At 44.9% G+C, this 21,840-nt stretch overlaps 4 protein-coding genes across 4 annotated transcripts; all 4 read right to left on the bottom strand.

The window, feature by feature from the left end:
- Positions 1-341: 341 nt before the first annotated feature.
- Positions 342-3,486, bottom strand: LOC148101252 (uncharacterized). The gene is made up of 2 exons (XM_087845957.1): positions 2,342-3,486; positions 342-1,883 (listed from the first exon to the last, which is right to left on the bottom strand). Exons 1-2 carry the CDS (start codon positions 3,330-3,332, stop codon positions 1,369-1,371), a joined length of 1,506 nt encoding a protein of 501 aa, XP_087702083.1. The 5' UTR covers positions 3,333-3,486; the 3' UTR covers positions 342-1,368.
- A 1,749-nt stretch (positions 3,487-5,235) lies between these two features.
- Positions 5,236-8,324, bottom strand: LOC148101251 (uncharacterized). The gene has a single exon (XM_087845954.1). It carries the CDS (start codon positions 8,031-8,033, stop codon positions 5,571-5,573), a length of 2,463 nt encoding a protein of 820 aa, XP_087702080.1. The 5' UTR covers positions 8,034-8,324; the 3' UTR covers positions 5,236-5,570.
- Positions 8,325-13,201: 4,877 nt separating this feature from the next.
- On the bottom strand, positions 13,202-16,225 carry LOC148101250 (uncharacterized). The gene is made up of 2 exons (XM_087845958.1): positions 15,081-16,225; positions 13,202-14,622 (listed from the first exon to the last, which is right to left on the bottom strand). The coding sequence occupies exons 1-2, from the start codon at positions 16,069-16,071 to the stop codon at positions 14,108-14,110; spliced, it is 1,506 nt and encodes a 501-aa protein (XP_087702084.1). The 5' UTR covers positions 16,072-16,225; the 3' UTR covers positions 13,202-14,107.
- Positions 16,226-17,974: 1,749 nt separating this feature from the next.
- Positions 17,975-21,063, bottom strand: LOC148101249 (uncharacterized). Its single transcript, XM_087845953.1, has one exon. The coding sequence runs from the start codon at positions 20,770-20,772 to the stop codon at positions 18,310-18,312; it is 2,463 nt and encodes an 820-aa protein (XP_087702079.1). The 5' UTR covers positions 20,773-21,063; the 3' UTR covers positions 17,975-18,309.
- Positions 21,064-21,840: the final 777 nt, after the last annotated feature.

Here is a 21,840-nt window from a genome sequence, read left to right as displayed (position 1 = left end):
TGTAGATGCATCACTTACATTATTTGTGGTCCTCCCCATGTGTGTAACAGAACACCAACTGGGATCAATTTCTCCCAAATTATACTTTACTTTATCGGTGGAGAACTTAAAACACGTATAATTATCTTTTCTAGGCATAAACGGTCCTACTTGGGTGTATTTGTGGACAGGGGGAAATAAACTGGACAAAACAGTGCAATTCCCACTATTCACTACTTCTCTCGTCATTCGCAACATGCAATTATAGCCCCACTGATCCTCTGGATACAGTGGCGCAGGCTCTGTGAACAAACGCGGTCTAGCGGAAGCACAAGCTACACAATTAGACAATTTTTGTTCTTTCGCATTTTGAGCCATCCAGTCCAGCCAGATGTTACTGTCACTGAACCCTGTGGCGCGTTCAATCAAATCTCGAGGTTTTAATGTGCTGTAGTCCACCGACAGGACCCGTCTACCGTTTGGTTCCTGCTCCTCTGGTACCGCCTCCGACGACCCGCTTCCTTTCTGGCCTGTAAAAGAAGTAACAGAGTTGATTGGATTGAAAGTCACGTGTGTTGCTGTTTCTTTTCTACCTGACTGTACTATGTTATGTTTTCCTAAGAAATTAACTTTGATTAACCTTTTTGGATCAACTCCTGCAGTTTCCACGCCCACAACTAAATATACAGGTTTTTCCCGCTGCCAATTCCCCAATGACAAAGTTAACAGATTTTTAGATGGACTGTAATCCCTTTGAAGTTTAAGCTCATTTCCTGGTCCTAATTCTGACGGTTCCCAATTTTCCCCAGTATAACCCTTTACCTGATTCCAATTCCTACACCACCCGTCATAAGGCCGATTTCCCCTTTCGCAGTGTGTACTCACTGAGTAGTCCCAGCAGATCCACACATTGTATCCTCTCCAATTGCCGCTCGCGCCCTTACAGTTAAAAACATCACACAAATCAAACGTAAAAGAGGTTGTGGAGCCGTTAACATAATCTAATTCTAAACCACCATAAGTGCTGAGACACTCATCCGTTTTACCAGAGATTTCGCGCTTCATTCTCGCCCGCGACTTGAGTTCACTGAGTGGTATATCGAGTGGGACTGGGCTGGAATGACCTCCGTGCTCAGACAGTCTGCGTGGGCCGGTCTGCAACAAATAAACCAAAAAACATATAGCGGTGATTAATAACATAGTTAACATCAAATGAAGTAACCTTTTGTTAATTTTTGTAACTTCTCTCTCATCACAGGTTTCTGATTGTTGTAATGGCATTGTATCATGTATGACTTGTTTTTTGTTATTTTTTGTCTTTTTTTTGTCTTTTTTTTTTTTTACATACAAATTCAAAACTCTTCTTATCAAAGCCTTTATGTGAAATCTTCAATTTGATACCGCTCCTTTTTGCTGTCGCGGTGACTTCCTCCTAAGCTGGTCTTTGTTCTTCGGCCTCCCAGATAGACTACCGGTCGGCCCGTTGCACAGGTGTGAGGGTTTATTCTGCCTCTGTTTTTCACCTGTGTTGGGTGGAGTTGCAATTTTTTCCACCCAGCTGTCGTGTGCCGGTGCACACTGCGACCAATGGTACCAGTTGTCGCCTTTCCCTTTCAGTTGAACCGCTTTCGCCGTCCGGGCAAACACCTCGTATGGGCCAGTCCAACGAGGTTCCTTCCACTTTCGCTTGATGACCTTCAGCCACACCACTCTCGCGTCTGGGACCTCTCCTTCTCCTGGGGGTTTTTCACAAGCCGCCTGCTTTGTGAAGCTGGACACAAGCGCCTTTAGCTCGTTCCAATAGTCTGCGTGAGACCTGTTCCCTCTCGTGCCCTGTTCGACCGGGCCCACCGTCCAAGGTGCCGGAAACTGTCTCCCAGTCAGCAGCTCGTATGGCGTGAAACCTGTGGACTGATTAACAGAACATCTTATGGTCATCAACGCAATCGGCAGGGCCGCGACCCAATTGAGCCCTGTTTGCGCGCAGATTTTAGCTAATTTATTTTTCAAATTTAAATTCATCCTTTCTACTTTCCCTTGGGATTGAGGATGATACACTGTTCCAAATTTGTGCTGAACTCCCAACATTTTTTCCACCTTTGCCAAATCTTGATTTTTAAAGTGGGTTCCATTATCTGATCGAATTTTTTTTTTGGGAACCCATGTCGAGGAATATAATGATTGATTAAACATTTGATCACGGTCCTCGCATCTTCCTTTTTAGTCGCCCATGCCTCTGGCCAGCCGGTCAGTACATCTACACACACCAACAAATAACGAAGACCACCAGGGCCTGAATCAATCATATCAGTGAAATCAATGACAATCTCCTCTCCCGGCCTCTCAGGCATCCGGAACTTACCCAATTCTGGTTTGATCACTGGCTTGGGATTGTGTGCTCCACAGATTAGACACCTTTTGGCCTTCTCCCTTATCATTTCTCTGAGGTTGGGGTGCCACCAGTGACACAGATTTCTCTCCATTTGTGCTATTCCGACGTGTCCTAGTCCGTGGGCCTCGCTCACCTTCTGTTTCGCCATTTCGTCTGTTAGCACGGGACGCCCGTCTGGCCCCCTCCACAAGCCTCCATCCTGCCAGGCTCCCTTGTTTTTCCACACCCCCTTTTCCTCTGGGGATGCCTCCTCCTGGGCCTGTTTGACCTCCTCCGTTTGGTTAATTGGCCCTTCCTCTTCTGCAATTACCTGTATCATTTGTCTCCGTCCTTTATAGCCTGCTGCCTCCTTTGCGGCTTCGTCCGCTTTCTGGTTTCCTTTTGCCACCATGCTGGTTCCTTGTGAGTGCCCTTTGCATTTTATGATACTCACTTCTCTTGGATCGCCCAAGGCCTCCTCCAGTTCCTCCATTTCCTTCTTGTGGCAAATAGGTGCGTTGGTTGCTGTTCTGAATCCTGCTCTTTTCCATTGAGGCAGCTCCACGTGCGCTGCTCCGAATGCATACGCTGAGTCAGTGTAGATGTTCACTCTCATATCCTTAGCTAACCTCAAAGCTCGAGCTAGGGCTATCACTTCAGCTCTCTGAGCCGACTGCTGTCCCTCAATCCTTCCTGCTTCTTTGACCTGATACTCATTTTCTACTCTACAGACCACCGCATAGCCGGTTTTTAGTCCTTCTTCATCTCTGTGGCAACATCCATCTGTGAACCAATCCTCAGCTCCAGGTATAGGTTCCGCCTTCAGGTCCTCTCTAATTTTTTCTTCAACCTGTGCTCTTTTGACGCAATCATGTGGTTCCCCTGCTCCCATTAAATCTGCCATGTTAGTTCCTTCATGTGTGAATGTCAAATTTGGAGCCTCCAAAACTTTACTCAATTTCTGTTGTGCCCGTGGCGTCATACTAAATGCTTGTGAGTTCACGTACGCCACTATACTATGTGTAGTGAGTATTTTTAGTGGATGTCCTCTCACTACATGTGCTGTCTTCTGAATGACTTTGGCAACCCCTGCTGCATGTTGTGTGCATGTGGGATGTCTTGCTTCTGTTGGATGTAGTTTTATACTAACATACATGAGAACCTCCCTACTCCCTCCTTTTTTCTGAAACAACACCCCGTTTACGACGGAGTTTGTTTCGGAAATATCCAAATAGAATGGCTCATCATAATTAGGTGTAACCAAATCAGATGCTCTTGACAGATCCTGTTTTAATGCAATAAAAGCGATTTCAGTGTCAGACGTCCAAGGCAGTTCAGCCTTAAGATTTCGAACGCCAACTTGCTTCAGTAGGCCCCTTAAAGGGGCAGTTTTACCTACATAATCAGGAATGAACTTTCTGCTGTAACCTGTCAAACCAAGGAAAGAAAGCATTTCTCTCACTGTTCGCGGTTTTGGGTGTGTCAGAATTTGGTCTCTGTGTGTGTTCATTAAACCCACTGATTTGTGTGCGATTACCCGACCCAAAAATGTTACCTCAGGTCGAACCAATTGCAACTTTTCTTTACTCACTTTGAAGCCACACTCCGCCAATCTATTCAATACGACGAGCGAGGCTGCCGCACAATCCGCTGCTGACGGGGCTGCAATGAGAAGATCATCGACATATTGAATCAATGTACATCCATCTGGCAAATTACATGTTGACAGGGCCTCTTTGAGCACCTGATTGAAAATGCCAGGAGAAAGTGCAAAACCTTGTGGTAGACGTGTGTATCTGAATTTTTTGCCTCTGTATGTGAATGAGAAAATGTCTCTGAGTGACTCATGCAGTGGAAGACAAAAGAATGCATTTGCTAGGTCAATACAAGTGAACCACTTTTGGTCACACTTAATATCTGATAGTGCAGTGTAAGGGTTTGGAACAGGTACAGTGTTGGTGTGCAATATGGCATTAATGGCACGCAAATCATGTGCCATACGATACTTTCCTGTTCCAGATTTCTCCACCGGTAGAATTGGTGTGTTCCAATGTGAGTAAGATGGCTCTAACACTCCGGCATTTAACAGCCCTTCAATTGTTTCTGCAATTCCTTCTTCTGCTTCAGGTTTATGTTTATACTGCGGTCTGTTGATTGGTGTGTTTGATTTCAGGTGGAACAAGATAGGCGAACAGGTGGCCAGGCCAACATCTGCGGGCCCTTTGGACCACAAACTGTCAGGCAGTTTTGACAGTTGAGCAACTGCCTCAGGATGATCTGTTCTCTCTCTTCCATATGTTTCTGAAATTTCCTGATGTTCAAGGGTCACTACATCATTAGACATACAAGTTATACGATAGATTTTAGAATTTGGTGCATAACATAAATTTGGAATTTGGGTGCTTTGCCACCCTGCGTCGTCCAGCGCCCGCCTGACCATTGGTCCCAGATCACATGCTCCATGACCTTCGTGGACCGCCAATGTAATGTGAGGGGCCGAATTTTCTCCCACATTATACCAAGGCAGTTGTTCATCAGTTAATTTTACAGCCGCGGCTACACCTTCTGGCCCAATGTAAATGTTATTTGTTTGCACATTCCAGCTCTGACCCTCAAGATCAGACTGGAATAGTTCACGATAGGTGTCATCATTTTCCCTGTCATAAAAAAGAGTGACGTGGTATGGATCTCGTGGTGGGGAGTAAACTGCCAAGCTCATTATCCAGGGTCTCCACAGTTGGAATTGACTTAGAATGCCTTCCTCCAGCAGCCTTCCCCAGTAAATGTCGGCTTTGGGTTGTTCACAGTTCTGAAGCAGATACTGAGTCTTTGTGTTTGTTCCCAGGCACGGGAAATGCTGTCCTCCTGGTAGAGTAACCGACAGTCCATCTGCAGAGCACATGATAGTAGCTCCCAGCTTCACGAGCAGGTCCCTGCCCATGAGATTCACTGGCACTTGAGGTGACACCACATATTGATGTTTCACAGTCTGCTTTCCCAGCTTTGTCACGGCTGGATCGGTCAATGGCAGAGTCATTGGAACCCCGGAAAAACCCACCACATTAACTGTGTGATAGGAAAGTGTGGCACAGTCTGGTGTTGCTCTCAATGTGGAATATGTTGCTCCAGTGTCCACTAGAAAGGGCAATTCTGTCCCTTCCACAGTCATTGACAGCATAGGGTCTGCCATGCCCATGCTGTTTGGTCTCTCCGGGCTCCTTCAGTACTGCTGCTGTTCCCAGCCCCAGTCAGCCACTGGGTACTGAGCGACTGGTGCTGCACTTGGGTTTGGGGCTTGATATGCTCCCCTGTATCCATTTCTCCCTCTTTGTGTTCCACGTGCCTGGGGTGGATAGCCTCTCCTTGGATAGCTTTGAAACGATTCTGGACACTCTCTACTCCAGTGTCCCTCTGCTCCACATCTCCAACAGACATTCCAAGGCATGTTAGTGGGATTCCCTGTTTCACGAGCTCTTTGCGCTCCCCTCACTGATCCACCACGCCCTCTTTGCGGACCACCGGTTCCCCAATTCCCTATGGGTTGACGCTGCCTTGGTGCATTGACGGGCCACCTGCCATCAGAGCACAGACCCGGGTCTGCCTCTGGCCATTCAGGCACGGGACCAGGCCGGGGCCCAGCTATCATTATTTTCTTTGCGTTCTCCTTGTCCTCTCTCTTTTTCTCTCCAACTTTATTTCTCGCTTCTGTCAACTGTAACTTAACCAAGGACGCCTGTGCCTCCTCCAACTCTTTTTTTTGTCTGTTCGCGGTATCTTGTTCCTCCTGCAACCGATGTGTTACATGTCTTTCCCACTGCACAGAGTCTGCTACAGCGAAATCTGGATTTTTCTCTAAGTCAGCTTTTACTTGGTTGGGCAGCCCTGCCAGCACCGCAGAACGGAACCACGCACGATGCTCACCTTCATTACCTGGATGGATACCTGTCTCTGACAACCACTGCTCTTTGGCTTTTGCTAAAAACTCCCTAGGTGTATGTTGGGGGTCCCAATTTATTTTAGGTATAGCTCCAATATTAGGGGTTGGGTACTTCTCACGAACTGCGTCAGATAAGGCACATTGCACTTCATGGTATGGCAGATCATTTGCATACCGAGTTGTATGGGCTATAGCCTCTACATCAGCTAGCCCACCACCGAGCATACAGTGGCCAGCAATAGCACGGAAATCACCAATGGCAAGTTCCTGGCCTTCGGTCAATCTACTTAATGTTCTTAACCAACTCGCTCCTCCCTCAGTTATAGGTGGAAGTTGTTTAACCAATGCTTCCAAATCTCTTATTTTATATGGGCGGTACAGTGGTTCATTTTTTGAACCTGCTATTAAAGGAAGATTATAACTAGGGCCAGCAGCTCCTGGCTCTAGTGACACTTTTTTATAGCGAACCGCATGTTGTTTTCCTCTTAAACTGTGAAACATAGGCCTTCTCACTACTCTTCCTCCACGTGCCGATCTCAAATTTCTGCCTACATTTGAGTCTGACTGAACTACTCTGTCTGTTTCCTCATCACTCTCCTCTTCTGATGAAGTCGCACCATCTTCACTCTCCTTCTCTGGCTTAGCTTCAGTCAGTTTTTTCTTGACGTCTTTTAGCGTTTTTATTACTTCCGTTAATGCATTTGGATTTTCATGCATCCGGCCATAGACTTCTCCTCTCCAGTTTCTGTCCTTAGCCGTTGTGTCAGGTTTCTCCGACCTACTGGTTTGGGTCTGCCCTTCTCTTGCTGGTGTTGGCAACTCCTGAAAGGTTGACCGTTCACTTCCATCTTCCGTTGAGATTGTATCCTCCATTTTAGGGGTCTGTTCAGTCTGTCTACTGTAACTTGGCTGTTTCTCCATTATTACTTCTGAGTCTGACATTTTTTCTTTACTTGGTGGGCGGGCAGGCGAGGTTAAGCCTTCATCTGCAGCTGAGGCTACCTTTCTCCCTCCCCCACTTTGGGGCTGACATTTAACTGCTGACCTTTCTTTGGGACGAACTGTAGGTGGGCTGGTATATTCAACGTCCGCTATTCCTCCAAGAACCACTCCAGTTTGTCCATCTGGACCATGAACTTGTCCCCCACCAAGAGTCATCACAGGCATGATGTATGAATGTGATGGGGCACTAGGTGATACTGCGGCCCAAGTATATAATTTTTGTGTGTGAGGTTTGTTAGCATCTTCTGGGTTTGATATTAAATCCTTCATTTGGCTCTTTATCTTTTTATTTTCCTCCTTCAGCTGTTTCAATGACTCCATGACATTTTCCATGTCTCCTGTTTCCTCCGTGACATCCTCCATCATCCAAGATGATGCTCCATTCCACAGGAACAGCCATTTACAGCACTTTGCATGGGTCTCCTTTAAATTCTTGATTTCTTTTTTGGCTTTCCGGTTAACTGAACGTCCCTCTGTTTCCTTTTCCAGTTGTTCCAGTTTCTGTTCGCATCTCTCTCCTTCCGTTTTAAACACAATGTTTAGGGCTATCTTCTCCTCCAGCCCTCTCTGTTGGGAGGCAATAATTTTCCTTACCTCCACATCCATCATTTCGCATTCTTTCTCCGCTATTTTTAATGATCCAGGGAAAGCCAAGTGAATGGCTTTTTTTAGCTGTTGCAGTTGCTCCTCCATAGGCCTAAATGCCCTAGACCCACTAGATGTCGCGCTGGAGCTGTTTGCCATTTTCCTGAAACACAGGCTTACCTCCCTCTCAATGACGTTACTCGACTCCTCCTCCTGGGTCACCCCACTACGTCTCCTTGAGAGCTCTCAGAATTAATCTCACCACTCCAACGGTCACAGTCTCCTCCAGACCTGCTCGGTGACACACAATTAACCCAGTGCGTCAGAGAGTTGACCGTGGTTTTATTAATGTTTACACTCAATCACAATGTTTCACTCTCCCATTTAATTTAATAAAACCAAATACATTGTGTGCTGTACTTTATGCACGCTACAGCCACACAGTTTAACACCTTCACACCACACCAAGTTGCCACAAAACCTGCGTCAAGGCGCTCTCGTATCACATAATAATAAATAAACACCATTTTATTTTAACCGGTGGGAGAGTGATGAACCAGTCAAACCCAAACTCCTCAATAGTTCACCATTTTACTTATTTTACTTCAGCACTGAACAATCAAACTCCACTTAGTCTCATTTACTCCAGACACCATTAACCATTTCAATCACACAGTCACAAACAATTCATGTCAGCCACACAATTTCAAAAAGCCAATTATCTCCTTTTAAATAATTTCTCACTTTGGGACTTCTCCACCACTAACTCCACTTTTTAAGAAAGCATATCAAATTCAGTACCGGTCATTACCGCTTGTACCATGGAGAAAACAAACATAGCCGCCTCTGTGACTTCATACTCGGGGTCATCCGCCTGTATGGCTAGTTCAATCACCCCTTTAAATAAAAGTAAACATCGACTAATGTATAGATCTAAGTCGTCCACATGTATTTCTGAACTTATTGACACCTCATAAGGGGCATCTCCCTCTTCTGTCTGTGCAGAACAGTCACAATTCACCTCCAGACGCCCCTCTACCCCTGTAACTTCAATGTGACAGGACGCTGATCGCAACATTCTTAGGGTTTTTTATAACTTTATATGAACAGGAATTTATCAATATTGAGTGGGGTTTTTCTTCTTTCAAATATGTGTGAATGTAAATGAATTTCTTTCTTTTCACAGGTCCACTTTATTGCGTGCTCATAGATTCACTTCTGTTAAAGTTATTCAACAAATATATTTTTATTTATTTATTCCTTATGGATTATGTCACGCTTATTAGTGGCTCATATGTACTTAAACTTATGTCTAGACTTGAACACAAAGGTAGAGCATCATTCCATCCTTTTTAGGGTGACAAACTCCACTTTCTCTGTATCAAGACAGCTCATAACCTTTTAACAATTCTATCTAAAGGTATTATTGATTAAGATTCTTCTAGGGGAATAAATGTGTGGTTTTCTAAGTACACTTAAATTTTGTCTCAAATTAGTTCACTACAATTTTCATCCAAATTGTAAACACTCACCTCAAGCATACACCACAATAACTCAGAGTTATATGTATTATATCTTATATTATCACAAGAAAGCAACTGGGTTAATCAAGCATACTTGTCTATAGTCTCACACTGAAAAAAAAAGACGCTCACAGTCTTATAACTTCATATATATCTTTGCTTGAATCAAAAGCATTTTAAACTTTCCACTTTTCAGCCATGCAACACAAGAGAAATATGCCAACCACAGTCATTAATCATATATTCACAGCAATATTCAAAACTCATTTATATTGTCATAATACACAAAACCAGCATGTTATTTACAGGGCTTTAACAATACTTGCAAAGCATAATCATAACAGTCAATCACACTCTAAACAAAATGGACGCCCTCTGTGTACCTCACAGCAGCCACGTCATTTGCATGTTCACACACACAATCCAATCAGGCACGCAGCGCTGCAGCACGCTATCGTCACACACAGCCTCGTTTCACATTCAACTCTCTATTATTTTACAAAGACGTCTTATATTTACAATCACTCTCAGGCCTGAAAGTTTTAGCGCCTACACAATTTTGACAAATTTAAGATAACGGGTCCAACCGAAGAAAGTCCAACTTTTTTGTAATCAATTAACCAGTATCAGACTCTAACTGTATCTGGCCTGATCTCTAAAGTCCCTAAGTCAATTTACAGTGCCCAAAAAAGCGCAGATAAGGAGACTCTAACTCCTAGCTTGTTCCAGGATGCCCTGTACCCCACAGTCAAGCCAACTGAACTAACCCTGTTCGCCGACAGGTCAAGGTCGCGCGTCCGCGGCCAGGAGGGAGCGTAACCTCCGGGCTATGCGCCTCTTAGTGGACTCCAACCACCGTTCTAACAAAATTTATAATACTTTTAAACAACAGACAACACCCAAAACAAGAGTATGACTGAGGCAGATGCAACGTTATGGAGATTGGAGACTCTAACTCCTAAATGACCAACACAGATGCAATCTTTAGACCAATGGAGACTCTAACTCACAAAATGACCAATTCCCTATCAAACTACCTGAGACTCTAACTCAGTATTATTACCTTTACCTGAGACTCTAACTCAGTGTTTTTACTTTACCTGAGACTCTAACTCAGTGTTTTTACCTTTACCTGAGACTCTAACTCAGTGTTTTTACTTGTAACGTTACTTCAAATTTCAACACTCATGAGATTTTCATCAAAATCAAAACAGGCCTTCACCAGTAATTTCAGTGAGTAGACTTTTAATTTATACAATCCAATTTGGCACAGTTTGGATTTACATTCAACAGGTTGTGCCTTACCTTTAGATGTGCTGGCCTGCCCACTCACGTCAGACCACTGGCTCGTGCCTGCCCGTTCGACCACCTCGGACCGTCCAAACCTCCAAACCTTCCCCCTCAATACCACAGGACGAGCCCCCAAAACTGTTACGGATTCAAATATTGAGGAGGGATACAGGAGGGAAAACCAAAATAACCACACTGGTCCGGCCGGGTCAAGTCAAACGATGATTTAATGAACACATGCGTGGGAGATGGACACCCTACATCAGACAGCATCAGATCTCAATACAAACTCCACACACTCATTGTTTTATGAAAATCAGGGTATTAGAACGCCCCCTCATGCGTACAGATAATACAATACAGTCAATATTGACAACTTTAGACACATCAAGAAAAACATTCTCTTCGTCTCGAGGACAGACACTGGCTCCAGCGCCTCTCCTCGGAGCCAACTGTCCCCTACGGAGACACAACATTACAGCTGCAAGGTTTTCCAAATGATCAAGTTGACCTGTGTATAATACGCTGAGTCAGGGCTACAATATTAAATGCATGTTGGTTTAATGAACTACCATTACTTGAAAACTTAATAAAATGATTGATTGAATCTTTATTTTGAACATGTTAAAAAAGTACATCAACATAGAATCAAAAGAGACAAATAAACCAAGCAAAGTTTAGTTAAAAGATATAACTGAATAAAAATCACAAAGAATCACATAATATCAGTGTTATGTAAGCGCGTGCAACCTCCTGGGCCCAAAGTCATCCCACACCATGGATCAGCCAGTCATAACGCTGACTGAAGTTTTTAACCTTATTAACTCGGGCACAACTCTTTAATAAGCAACAACTGCCATATGTATAAGGTAATCATGTTTACACCTGCAAAAAAGAGATCATATAATTGTTCTGACACCTGTAAATAAAAGATTAACACCAGGTTATAACAATCACTGTAATACAAAGGTTAAATGTAATGTCAATAACTTCAATCAATGTTTAATGCAATGCTTATTAAATGATTCTGATATAATGATGATGATTCTGCTAAAAATGAAGTAAAACACCCCTTTTCACCCGACAATTCCCTCTGTTGACCTCTAGGAGAATCCAGAGGTCACAACACCAAATGTTATATCAATTTTTGATCTACACAGCCTGTTCTACGTGCATCAGTGGCATCATGGACATGGGAGTCACAACTCCAGGGTCCACTGCCCTTATGATCACTTTCTCTAATAATGCTCTGGCACAAGGAATAAAACAACACCCACAAATAACAAAAATACCCACCAAAATAGACAAAGTAAGCATGACCGAAAGCACAAGCCCTTTCCACCGTCCGAACACCGAGTCCATCCAGCCCTCCAACGGATTGTCAACTCCTGAGTGATCATGCATCGTTTCAGACAGGCTCTTTAAGCCCTCAAGAGCCCGAGTCACTGAGCCGTCCGGAGCGGTGTTGTTTGGAATGAAGGTGCAGCACTGATCTCCAAACATGGCACAAACGCCCCCTTTTTCTGCTAATAGCATATCAAGGGCCATCCTATTTTGCACACCCATTAATGAGGTGGGACCCACCTGCTCCGCTAACCCCTCCATCCCGTCTCTGGTCAGGTTAGAGAGTCTCAGCACATTATAATGAACATAATTAATCCTGTCTACGTTCTTGTTTGGGGTCACTGGAAAGAAAGCAGAGATTATTGGAAGATTTTCAAAACCGGCTGCTATTTGGTCAGCAAGTTTATATTCACTTGGAACCCCCCTGGGCACTCCAATGGAGTCGATCCAGGTTGGTGAATTCATTCTAGGGTCATAAACATGTGTTCCATCAATTTGTCTTTTTAGCAAAATGTGTCTCTTGCGTCTGGCTGCCAATGTGCGTGTGTTGCGCTGTGGGGTCGCTTTTACCTGATTTCCAATTAGCATAAGTGGCGCTCCTAGTCTCACCATCGCGCACGTCCCCACGCTTCCCAGAGGAACACGAACCAAAAGAGTCTTGTGGCCGCAATAATAATACAGCCCGCTCCTGGCCCAAGTTCCAATCAATGTAGATGCATCACTTACATTATTTGTGGTCCTCCCCATGTGTGTAACAGAACACCAACTGGGATCAATTTCTCCCAAATTATACTTTACTTTATCGGTGGAGAACTTAAAACACGTATAATTATCTTTTCTAGGCATAAACGGTCCTACTTGGGTGTATTTGTGGACAGGGGGAAATAAACTGGACAAAACAGTGCAATTCCCACTATTCACTACTTCTCTCGTCATTCGCAACATGCAATTATAGCCCCACTGATCCTCTGGATACAGTGGCGCAGGCTCTGTGAACAAACGCGGTCTAGCGGAAGCACAAGCTACACAATTAGACAATTTTTGTTCTTTCGCATTTTGAGCCATCCAGTCCAGCCAGATGTTACTGTCACTGAACCCTGTGGCGCGTTCAATCAAATCTCGAGGTTTTAATGTGCTGTAGTCCACCGACAGGACCAGTCTACCGTTTGGTTCCTGCTCCTCTGGTACCGCCTCCGACGACCCGCTTCCTTTCTGGCCTGTAAAAGAAGTAACAGAGTTGATTGGATTGAAAGTCACGTGTGTTGCTGTTTCTTTTCTACCTGACTGTACTATGTTATGTTTTCCTAAGAAATTAACTTTGATTAACCTTTTTGGATCAACTCCTGCAGTTTCCACGCCCACAACTAAATATACAGGTTTTTCCCGCTGCCAATTCCCCAATGACAAAGTTAACAGATTTTTAGATGGACTGTAATCCCTTTGAAGTTTAAGCTCATTTCCTGGTCCTAATTCTGACGGTTCCCAATTTTCCCCAGTATAACCCTTTACCTGATTCCAATTCCTACACCACCCGTCATAAGGCCGATTTCCCCTTTCGCAGTGTGTACTCACTGAGTAGTCCCAGCAGATCCACACATTGTATCCTCTCCAATTGCCGCTCGCGCCCTTACAGTTAAAAACATCACACAAATCAAACGTAAAAGAGGTTGTGGAGCCGTTAACATAATCTAATTCTAAACCACCATAAGTGCTGAGACACTCATCCGTTTTACCAGAGATTTCGCGCTTCATTCTCGCCCGCGACTTGAGTTCACTGAGTGGTATATCGAGTGGGACTGGGCTGGAATGACCTCCGTGCTCAGACAGTCTGCGTGGGCCGGTCTGCAACAAATAAACCAAAAAACATATAGCGGTGATTAATAACATAGTTAACATCAAATGAAGTAACCTTTTGTTAATTTTTGTAACTTCTCTCTCATCACAGGTTTCTGATTGTTGTAATGGCATTGTATCATGTATGACTTGTTTTTTGTTATTTTTTGTCTTTTTTTTGTCTTTTTTTTTTTTTACATACAAATTCAAAACTCTTCTTATCAAAGCCTTTATGTGAAATCTTCAATTTGATACCGCTCCTTTTTGCTGTCGCGGTGACTTCCTCCTAAGCTGGTCTTTGTTCTTCGGCCTCCCAGATAGACTACCGGTCGGCCCGTTGCACAGGTGTGAGGGTTTATTCTGCCTCTGTTTTTCACCTGTGTTGGGTGGAGTTGCAATTTTTTCCACCCAGCTGTCGTGTGCCGGTGCACACTGCGACCAATGGTACCAGTTGTCGCCTTTCCCTTTCAGTTGAACCGCTTTCGCCGTCCGGGCAAACACCTCGTATGGGCCAGTCCAACGAGGTTCCTTCCACTTTCGCTTGATGACCTTCAGCCACACCACTCTCGCGTCTGGGACCTCTCCTTCTCCTGGGGGTTTTTCACAAGCCGCCTGCTTTGTGAAGCTGGACACAAGCGCCTTTAGCTCGTTCCAATAGTCTGCGTGAGACCTGTTCCCTCTCGTGCCCTGTTCGACCGGGCCCACCGTCCAAGGTGCCGGAAACTGTCTCCCAGTCAGCAGCTCGTATGGCGTGAAACCTGTGGACTGATTAACAGAACATCTTATGGTCATCAACGCAATCGGCAGGGCCGCGACCCAATTGAGCCCTGTTTGCGCGCAGATTTTAGCTAATTTATTTTTCAAATTTAAATTCATCCTTTCTACTTTCCCTTGGGATTGAGGATGATACACTGTTCCAAATTTGTGCTGAACTCCCAACATTTTTTCCACCTTTGCCAAATCTTGATTTTTAAAGTGGGTTCCATTATCTGATCGAATTTTTTTTTTGGGAACCCATGTCGAGGAATATAATGATTGATTAAACATTTGATCACGGTCCTCGCATCTTCCTTTTTAGTCGCCCATGCCTCTGGCCAGCCGGTCAGTACATCTACACACACCAACAAATAACGAAGACCACCAGGGCCTGAATCAATCATATCAGTGAAATCAATGACAATCTCCTCTCCCGGCCTCTCAGGCATCCGGAACTTACCCAATTCTGGTTTGATCACTGGCTTGGGATTGTGTGCTCCACAGATTAGACACCTTTTGGCCTTCTCCCTTATCATTTCTCTGAGGTTGGGGTGCCACCAGTGACACAGATTTCTCTCCATTTGTGCTATTCCGACGTGTCCTAGTCCGTGGGCCTCGCTCACCTTCTGTTTCGCCATTTCGTCTGTTAGCACGGGACGCCCGTCTGGCCCCCTCCACAAGCCTCCATCCTGCCAGGCTCCCTTGTTTTTCCACACCCCCTTTTCCTCTGGGGATGCCTCCTCCTGGGCCTGTTTGACCTCCTCCGTTTGGTTAATTGGCCCTTCCTCTTCTGCAATTACCTGTATCATTTGTCTCCGTCCTTTATAGCCTGCTGCCTCCTTTGCGGCTTCGTCCGCTTTCTGGTTTCCTTTTGCCACCATGCTGGTTCCTTGTGAGTGCCCTTTGCATTTTATGATACTCACTTCTCTTGGATCGCCCAAGGCCTCCTCCAGTTCCTCCATTTCCTTCTTGTGGCAAATAGGTGCGTTGGTTGCTGTTCTGAATCCTGCTCTTTTCCATTGAGGCAGCTCCACGTGCGCTGCTCCGAATGCATACGCTGAGTCAGTGTAGATGTTCACTCTCATATCCTTAGCTAACCTCAAAGCTCGAGCTAGGGCTATCACTTCAGCTCTCTGAGCCGACTGCTGTCCCTCAATCCTTCCTGCTTCTTTGACCTGATACTCATTTTCTACTCTACAGACCACCGCATAGCCGGTTTTTAGTCCTTCTTCATCTCTGTGGCAACATCCATCTGTGAACCAATCCTCAGCTCCAGGTATAGGTTCCGCCTTCAGGTCCTCTCTAATTTTTTCTTCAACCTGTGCTCTTTTGACGCAATCATGTGGTTCCCCTGCTCCCATTAAATCTGCCATGTTAGTTCCTTCATGTGTGAATGTCAAATTTGGAGCCTCCAAAACTTTACTCAATTTCTGTTGTGCCCGTGGCGTCATACTAAATGCTTGTGAGTTCACGTACGCCACTATACTATGTGTAGTGAGTATTTTTAGTGGATGTCCTCTCACTACATGTGCTGTCTTCTGAATGACTTTGGCAACCCCTGCTGCATGTTGTGTGCATGTGGGATGTCTTGCTTCTGTTGGATGTAGTTTTATACTAACATACATGAGAACCTCCCTACTCCCTCCTTTTTTCTGAAACAACACCCCGTTTACGACGGAGTTTGTTTCGGAAATATCCAAATAGAATGGCTCATCATAATTAGGTGTAACCAAATCAGATGCTCTTGACAGATCCTGTTTTAATGCAATAAAAGCGATTTCAGTGTCAGACGTCCAAGGCAGTTCAGCCTTAAGATTTCGAACGCCAACTTGCTTCAGTAGGCCCCTTAAAGGGGCAGTTTTACCTACATAATCAGGAATGAACTTTCTGCTGTAACCTGTCAAACCAAGGAAAGAAAGCATTTCTCTCACTGTTCGCGGTTTTGGGTGTGTCAGAATTTGGTCTCTGTGTGTGTTCATTAAACCCACTGATTTGTGTGCGATTACCCGACCCAAAAATGTTACCTCAGGTCGAACCAATTGCAACTTTTCTTTACTCACTTTGAAGCCACACTCCGCCAATCTATTCAATACGACGAGCGAGGCTGCCGCACAATCCGCTGCTGACGGGGCTGCAATGAGAAGATCATCGACATATTGAATCAATGTACATCCATCTGGCAAATTACATGTTGACAGGGCCTCTTTGAGCACCTGATTGAAAATGCCAGGAGAAAGTGCAAAACCTTGTGGTAGACGTGTGTATCTGAATTTTTTGCCTCTGTATGTGAATGAGAAAATGTCTCTGAGTGACTCATGCAGTGGAAGACAAAAGAATGCATTTGCTAGGTCAATACAAGTGAACCACTTTTGGTCACACTTAATATCTGATAGTGCAGTGTAAGGGTTTGGAACAGGTACAGTGTTGGTGTGCAATATGGCATTAATGGCACGCAAATCATGTGCCATACGATACTTTCCTGTTCCAGATTTCTCCACCGGTAGAATTGGTGTGTTCCAATGTGAGTAAGATGGCTCTAACACTCCGGCATTTAACAGCCCTTCAATTGTTTCTGCAATTCCTTCTTCTGCTTCAGGTTTATGTTTATACTGCGGTCTGTTGATTGGTGTGTTTGATTTCAGGTGGAACAAGATAGGCGAACAGGTGGCCAGGCCAACATCTGCGGGCCCTTTGGACCACAAACTGTCAGGCAGTTTTGACAGTTGAGCAACTGCCTCAGGATGATCTGTTCTCTCTCTTCCATATGTTTCTGAAATTTCCTGATGTTCAAGGGTCACTACATCATTAGACATACAAGTTATACGATAGATTTTAGAATTTGGTGCATAACATAAATTTGGAATTTGGGTGCTTTGCCACCCTGCGTCGTCCAGCGCCCGCCTGACCATTGGTCCCAGATCACATGCTCCATGACCTTCGTGGACCGCCAATGTAATGTGAGGGGCCGAATTTTCTCCCACATTATACCAAGGCAGTTGTTCATCAGTTAATTTTACAGCCGCGGCTACACCTTCTGGCCCAATGTAAATGTTATTTGTTTGCACATTCCAGCTCTGACCCTCAAGATCAGACTGGAATAGTTCACGATAGGTGTCATCATTTTCCCTGTCATAAAAAAGAGTGACGTGGTATGGATCTCGTGGTGGGGAGTAAACTGCCAAGCTCATTATCCAGGGTCTCCACAGTTGGAATTGACTTAGAATGCCTTCCTCCAGCAGCCTTCCCCAGTAAATGTCGGCTTTGGGTTGTTCACAGTTCTGAAGCAGATACTGAGTCTTTGTGTTTGTTCCCAGGCACGGGAAATGCTGTCCTCCTGGTAGAGTAACCGACAGTCCATCTGCAGAGCACATGATAGTAGCTCCCAGCTTCACGAGCAGGTCCCTGCCCATGAGATTCACTGGCACTTGAGGTGACACCACATATTGATGTTTCACAGTCTGCTTTCCCAGCTTTGTCACGGCTGGATCGGTCAATGGCAGAGTCATTGGAACCCCGGAAAAACCCACCACATTAACTGTGTGATAGGAAAGTGTGGCACAGTCTGGTGTTGCTCTCAATGTGGAATATGTTGCTCCAGTGTCCACTAGAAAGGGCAATTCTGTCCCTTCCACAGTCATTGACAGCATAGGGTCTGCCATGCCCATGCTGTTTGGTCTCTCCGGGCTCCTTCAGTACTGCTGCTGTTCCCAGCCCCAGTCAGCCACTGGGTACTGAGCGACTGGTGCTGCACTTGGGTTTGGGGCTTGATATGCTCCCCTGTATCCATTTCTCCCTCTTTGTGTTCCACGTGCCTGGGGTGGATAGCCTCTCCTTGGATAGCTTTGAAACGATTCTGGACACTCTCTACTCCAGTGTCCCTCTGCTCCACATCTCCAACAGACATTCCAAGGCATGTTAGTGGGATTCCCTGTTTCACGAGCTCTTTGCGCTCCCCTCACTGATCCACCACGCCCTCTTTGCGGACCACCGGTTCCCCAATTCCCTATGGGTTGACGCTGCCTTGGTGCATTGACGGGCCACCTGCCATCAGAGCACAGACCCGGGTCTGCCTCTGGCCATTCAGGCACGGGACCAGGCCGGGGCCCAGCTATCATTATTTTCTTTGCGTTCTCCTTGTCCTCTCTCTTTTTCTCTCCAACTTTATTTCTCGCTTCTGTCAACTGTAACTTAACCAAGGACGCCTGTGCCTCCTCCAACTCTTTTTTTTGTCTGTTCGCGGTATCTTGTTCCTCCTGCAACCGATGTGTTACATGTCTTTCCCACTGCACAGAGTCTGCTACAGCGAAATCTGGATTTTTCTCTAAGTCAGCTTTTACTTGGTTGGGCAGCCCTGCCAGCACCGCAGAACGGAACCACGCACGATGCTCACCTTCATTACCTGGATGGATACCTGTCTCTGACAACCACTGCTCTTTGGCTTTTGCTAAAAACTCCCTAGGTGTATGTTGGGGGTCCCAATTTATTTTAGGTATAGCTCCAATATTAGGGGTTGGGTACTTCTCACGAACTGCGTCAGATAAGGCACATTGCACTTCATGGTATGGCAGATCATTTGCATACCGAGTTGTATGGGCTATAGCCTCTACATCAGCTAGCCCACCACCGAGCATACAGTGGCCAGCAATAGCACGGAAATCACCAATGGCAAGTTCCTGGCCTTCGGTCAATCTACTTAATGTTCTTAACCAACTCGCTCCTCCCTCAGTTATAGGTGGAAGTTGTTTAACCAATGCTTCCAAATCTCTTATTTTATATGGGCGGTACAGTGGTTCATTTTTTGAACCTGCTATTAAAGGAAGATTATAACTAGGGCCAGCAGCTCCTGGCTCTAGTGACACTTTTTTATAGCGAACCGCATGTTGTTTTCCTCTTAAACTGTGAAACATAGGCCTTCTCACTACTCTTCCTCCACGTGCCGATCTCAAATTTCTGCCTACATTTGAGTCTGACTGAACTACTCTGTCTGTTTCCTCATCACTCTCCTCTTCTGATGAAGTCGCACCATCTTCACTCTCCTTCTCTGGCTTAGCTTCAGTCAGTTTTTTCTTGACGTCTTTTAGCGTTTTTATTACTTCCGTTAATGCATTTGGATTTTCATGCATCCGGCCATAGACTTCTCCTCTCCAGTTTCTGTCCTTAGCCGTTGTGTCAGGTTTCTCCGACCTACTGGTTTGGGTCTGCCCTTCTCTTGCTGGTGTTGGCAACTCCTGAAAGGTTGACCGTTCACTTCCATCTTCCGTTGAGATTGTATCCTCCATTTTAGGGGTCTGTTCAGTCTGTCTACTGTAACTTGGCTGTTTCTCCATTATTACTTCTGAGTCTGACATTTTTTCTTTACTTGGTGGGCGGGCAGGCGAGGTTAAGCCTTCATCTGCAGCTGAGGCTACCTTTCTCCCTCCCCCACTTTGGGGCTGACATTTAACTGCTGACCTTTCTTTGGGACGAACTGTAGGTGGGCTGGTATATTCAACGTCCGCTATTCCTCCAAGAACCACTCCAGTTTGTCCATCTGGACCATGAACTTGTCCCCCACCAAGAGTCATCACAGGCATGATGTATGAATGTGATGGGGCACTAGGTGATACTGCGGCCCAAGTATATAATTTTTGTGTGTGAGGTTTGTTAGCATCTTCTGGGTTTGATATTAAATCCTTCATTTGGCTCTTTATCTTTTTATTTTCCTCCTTCAGCTGTTTCAATGACTCCATGACATTTTCCATGTCTCCTGTTTCCTCCGTGACATCCTCCATCATCCAAGATGATGCTCCATTCCACAGGAACAGCCATTTACAGCACTTTGCATGGGTCTCCTTTAAATTCTTGATTTCTTTTTTGGCTTTCCGGTTAACTGAACGTCCCTCTGTTTCCTTTTCCAGTTGTTCCAGTTTCTGTTCGCATCTCTCTCCTTCCGTTTTAAACACAATGTTTAGGGCTATCTTCTCCTCCAGCCCTCTCTGTTGGGAGGCAATAATTTTCCTTACCTCCACATCCATCATTTCGCATTCTTTCTCCGCTATTTTTAATGATCCAGGGAAAGCCAAGTGAATGGCTTTTTTTAGCTGTTGCAGTTGCTCCTCCATAGGCCTAAATGCCCTAGACCCACTAGATGTCGCGCTGGAGCTGTTTGCCATTTTCCTGAAACACAGGCTTACCTCCCTCTCAATGACGTTACTCGACTCCTCCTCCTGGGTCACCCCACTACGTCTCCTTGAGAGCTCTCAGAATTAATCTCACCACTCCAACGGTCACAGTCTCCTCCAGACCTGCTCGGTGACACACAATTAACCCAGTGCGTCAGAGAGTTGACCGTGGTTTTATTAATGTTTACACTCAATCACAATGTTTCACTCTCCCATTTAATTTAATAAAACCAAATACATTGTGTGCTGTACTTTATGCACGCTACAGCCACACAGTTTAACACCTTCACACCACACCAAGTTGCCACAAAACCTGCGTCAAGGCGCTCTCGTATCACATAATAATAAATAAACACCATTTTATTTTAACCGGTGGGAGAGTGATGAACCAGTCAAACCCAAACTCCTCAATAGTTCACCATTTTACTTATTTTACTTCAGCACTGAACAATCAAACTCCACTTAGTCTCATTTACTCCAGACACCATTAACCATTTCAATCACACAGTCACAAACAATTCATGTCAGCCACACAATTTCAAAAAGCCAATTATCTCCTTTTAAATAATTTCTCACTTTGGGACTTCTCCACCACTAACTCCACTTTTTAAGAAAGCATATCAAATTCAGTACCGGTCATTACCGCTTGTACCATGGAGAAAACAAACATAGCCGCCTCTGTGACTTCATACTCGGGGTCATCCGCCTGTATGGCTAGTTCAATCACCCCTTTAAATAAAAGTAAACATCGACTAATGTATAGATCTAAGTCGTCCACATGTATTTCTGAACTTATTGACACCTCATAAGGGGCATCTCCCTCTTCTGTCTGTGCAGAACAGTCACAATTCACCTCCAGACGCCCCTCTACCCCTGTAACTTCAATGTGACAGGACGCTGATCGCAACATTCTTAGGGTTTTTTATAACTTTATATGAACAGGAATTTATCAATATTGAGTGGGGTTTTTCTTCTTTCAAATATGTGTGAATGTAAATGAATTTCTTTCTTTTCACAGGTCCACTTTATTGCGTGCTCATAGATTCACTTCTGTTAAAG

Source organism: Neolamprologus brichardi, chromosome 9 (assembly GCF_056152115.1).
Source record: "Neolamprologus brichardi isolate AB-2024 chromosome 9, ASM5615211v1, whole genome shotgun sequence".
NCBI classification, from domain to species: Eukaryota; Metazoa; Chordata; class Actinopteri; order Cichliformes; family Cichlidae; genus Neolamprologus; species Neolamprologus brichardi.
This window is presented reverse-complemented; position numbering and strand designations above follow the sequence as displayed.

Coding starts and splice junctions, on each gene's coding strand:
- LOC148101252 (XM_087845957.1), bottom strand. CDS start 3,332: ATGACGCCACGGGCACAACAGAAATTGAGTAAAGTTTTGGAGGCTCCA. Junction 1,884..2,341: donor AGTGATCAAACCAGAATTGG/GTAAGTTCCGGA, acceptor ATCAGTCCACAG/GTTTCACGCCATACGAGCTG.
- LOC148101251 (XM_087845954.1), bottom strand. CDS start 8,033: ATGGCAAACAGCTCCAGCGCGACATCTAGTGGGTCTAGGGCATTTAGG.
- LOC148101250 (XM_087845958.1), bottom strand. CDS start 16,071: ATGACGCCACGGGCACAACAGAAATTGAGTAAAGTTTTGGAGGCTCCA. Junction 14,623..15,080: donor AGTGATCAAACCAGAATTGG/GTAAGTTCCGGA, acceptor ATCAGTCCACAG/GTTTCACGCCATACGAGCTG.
- LOC148101249 (XM_087845953.1), bottom strand. CDS start 20,772: ATGGCAAACAGCTCCAGCGCGACATCTAGTGGGTCTAGGGCATTTAGG.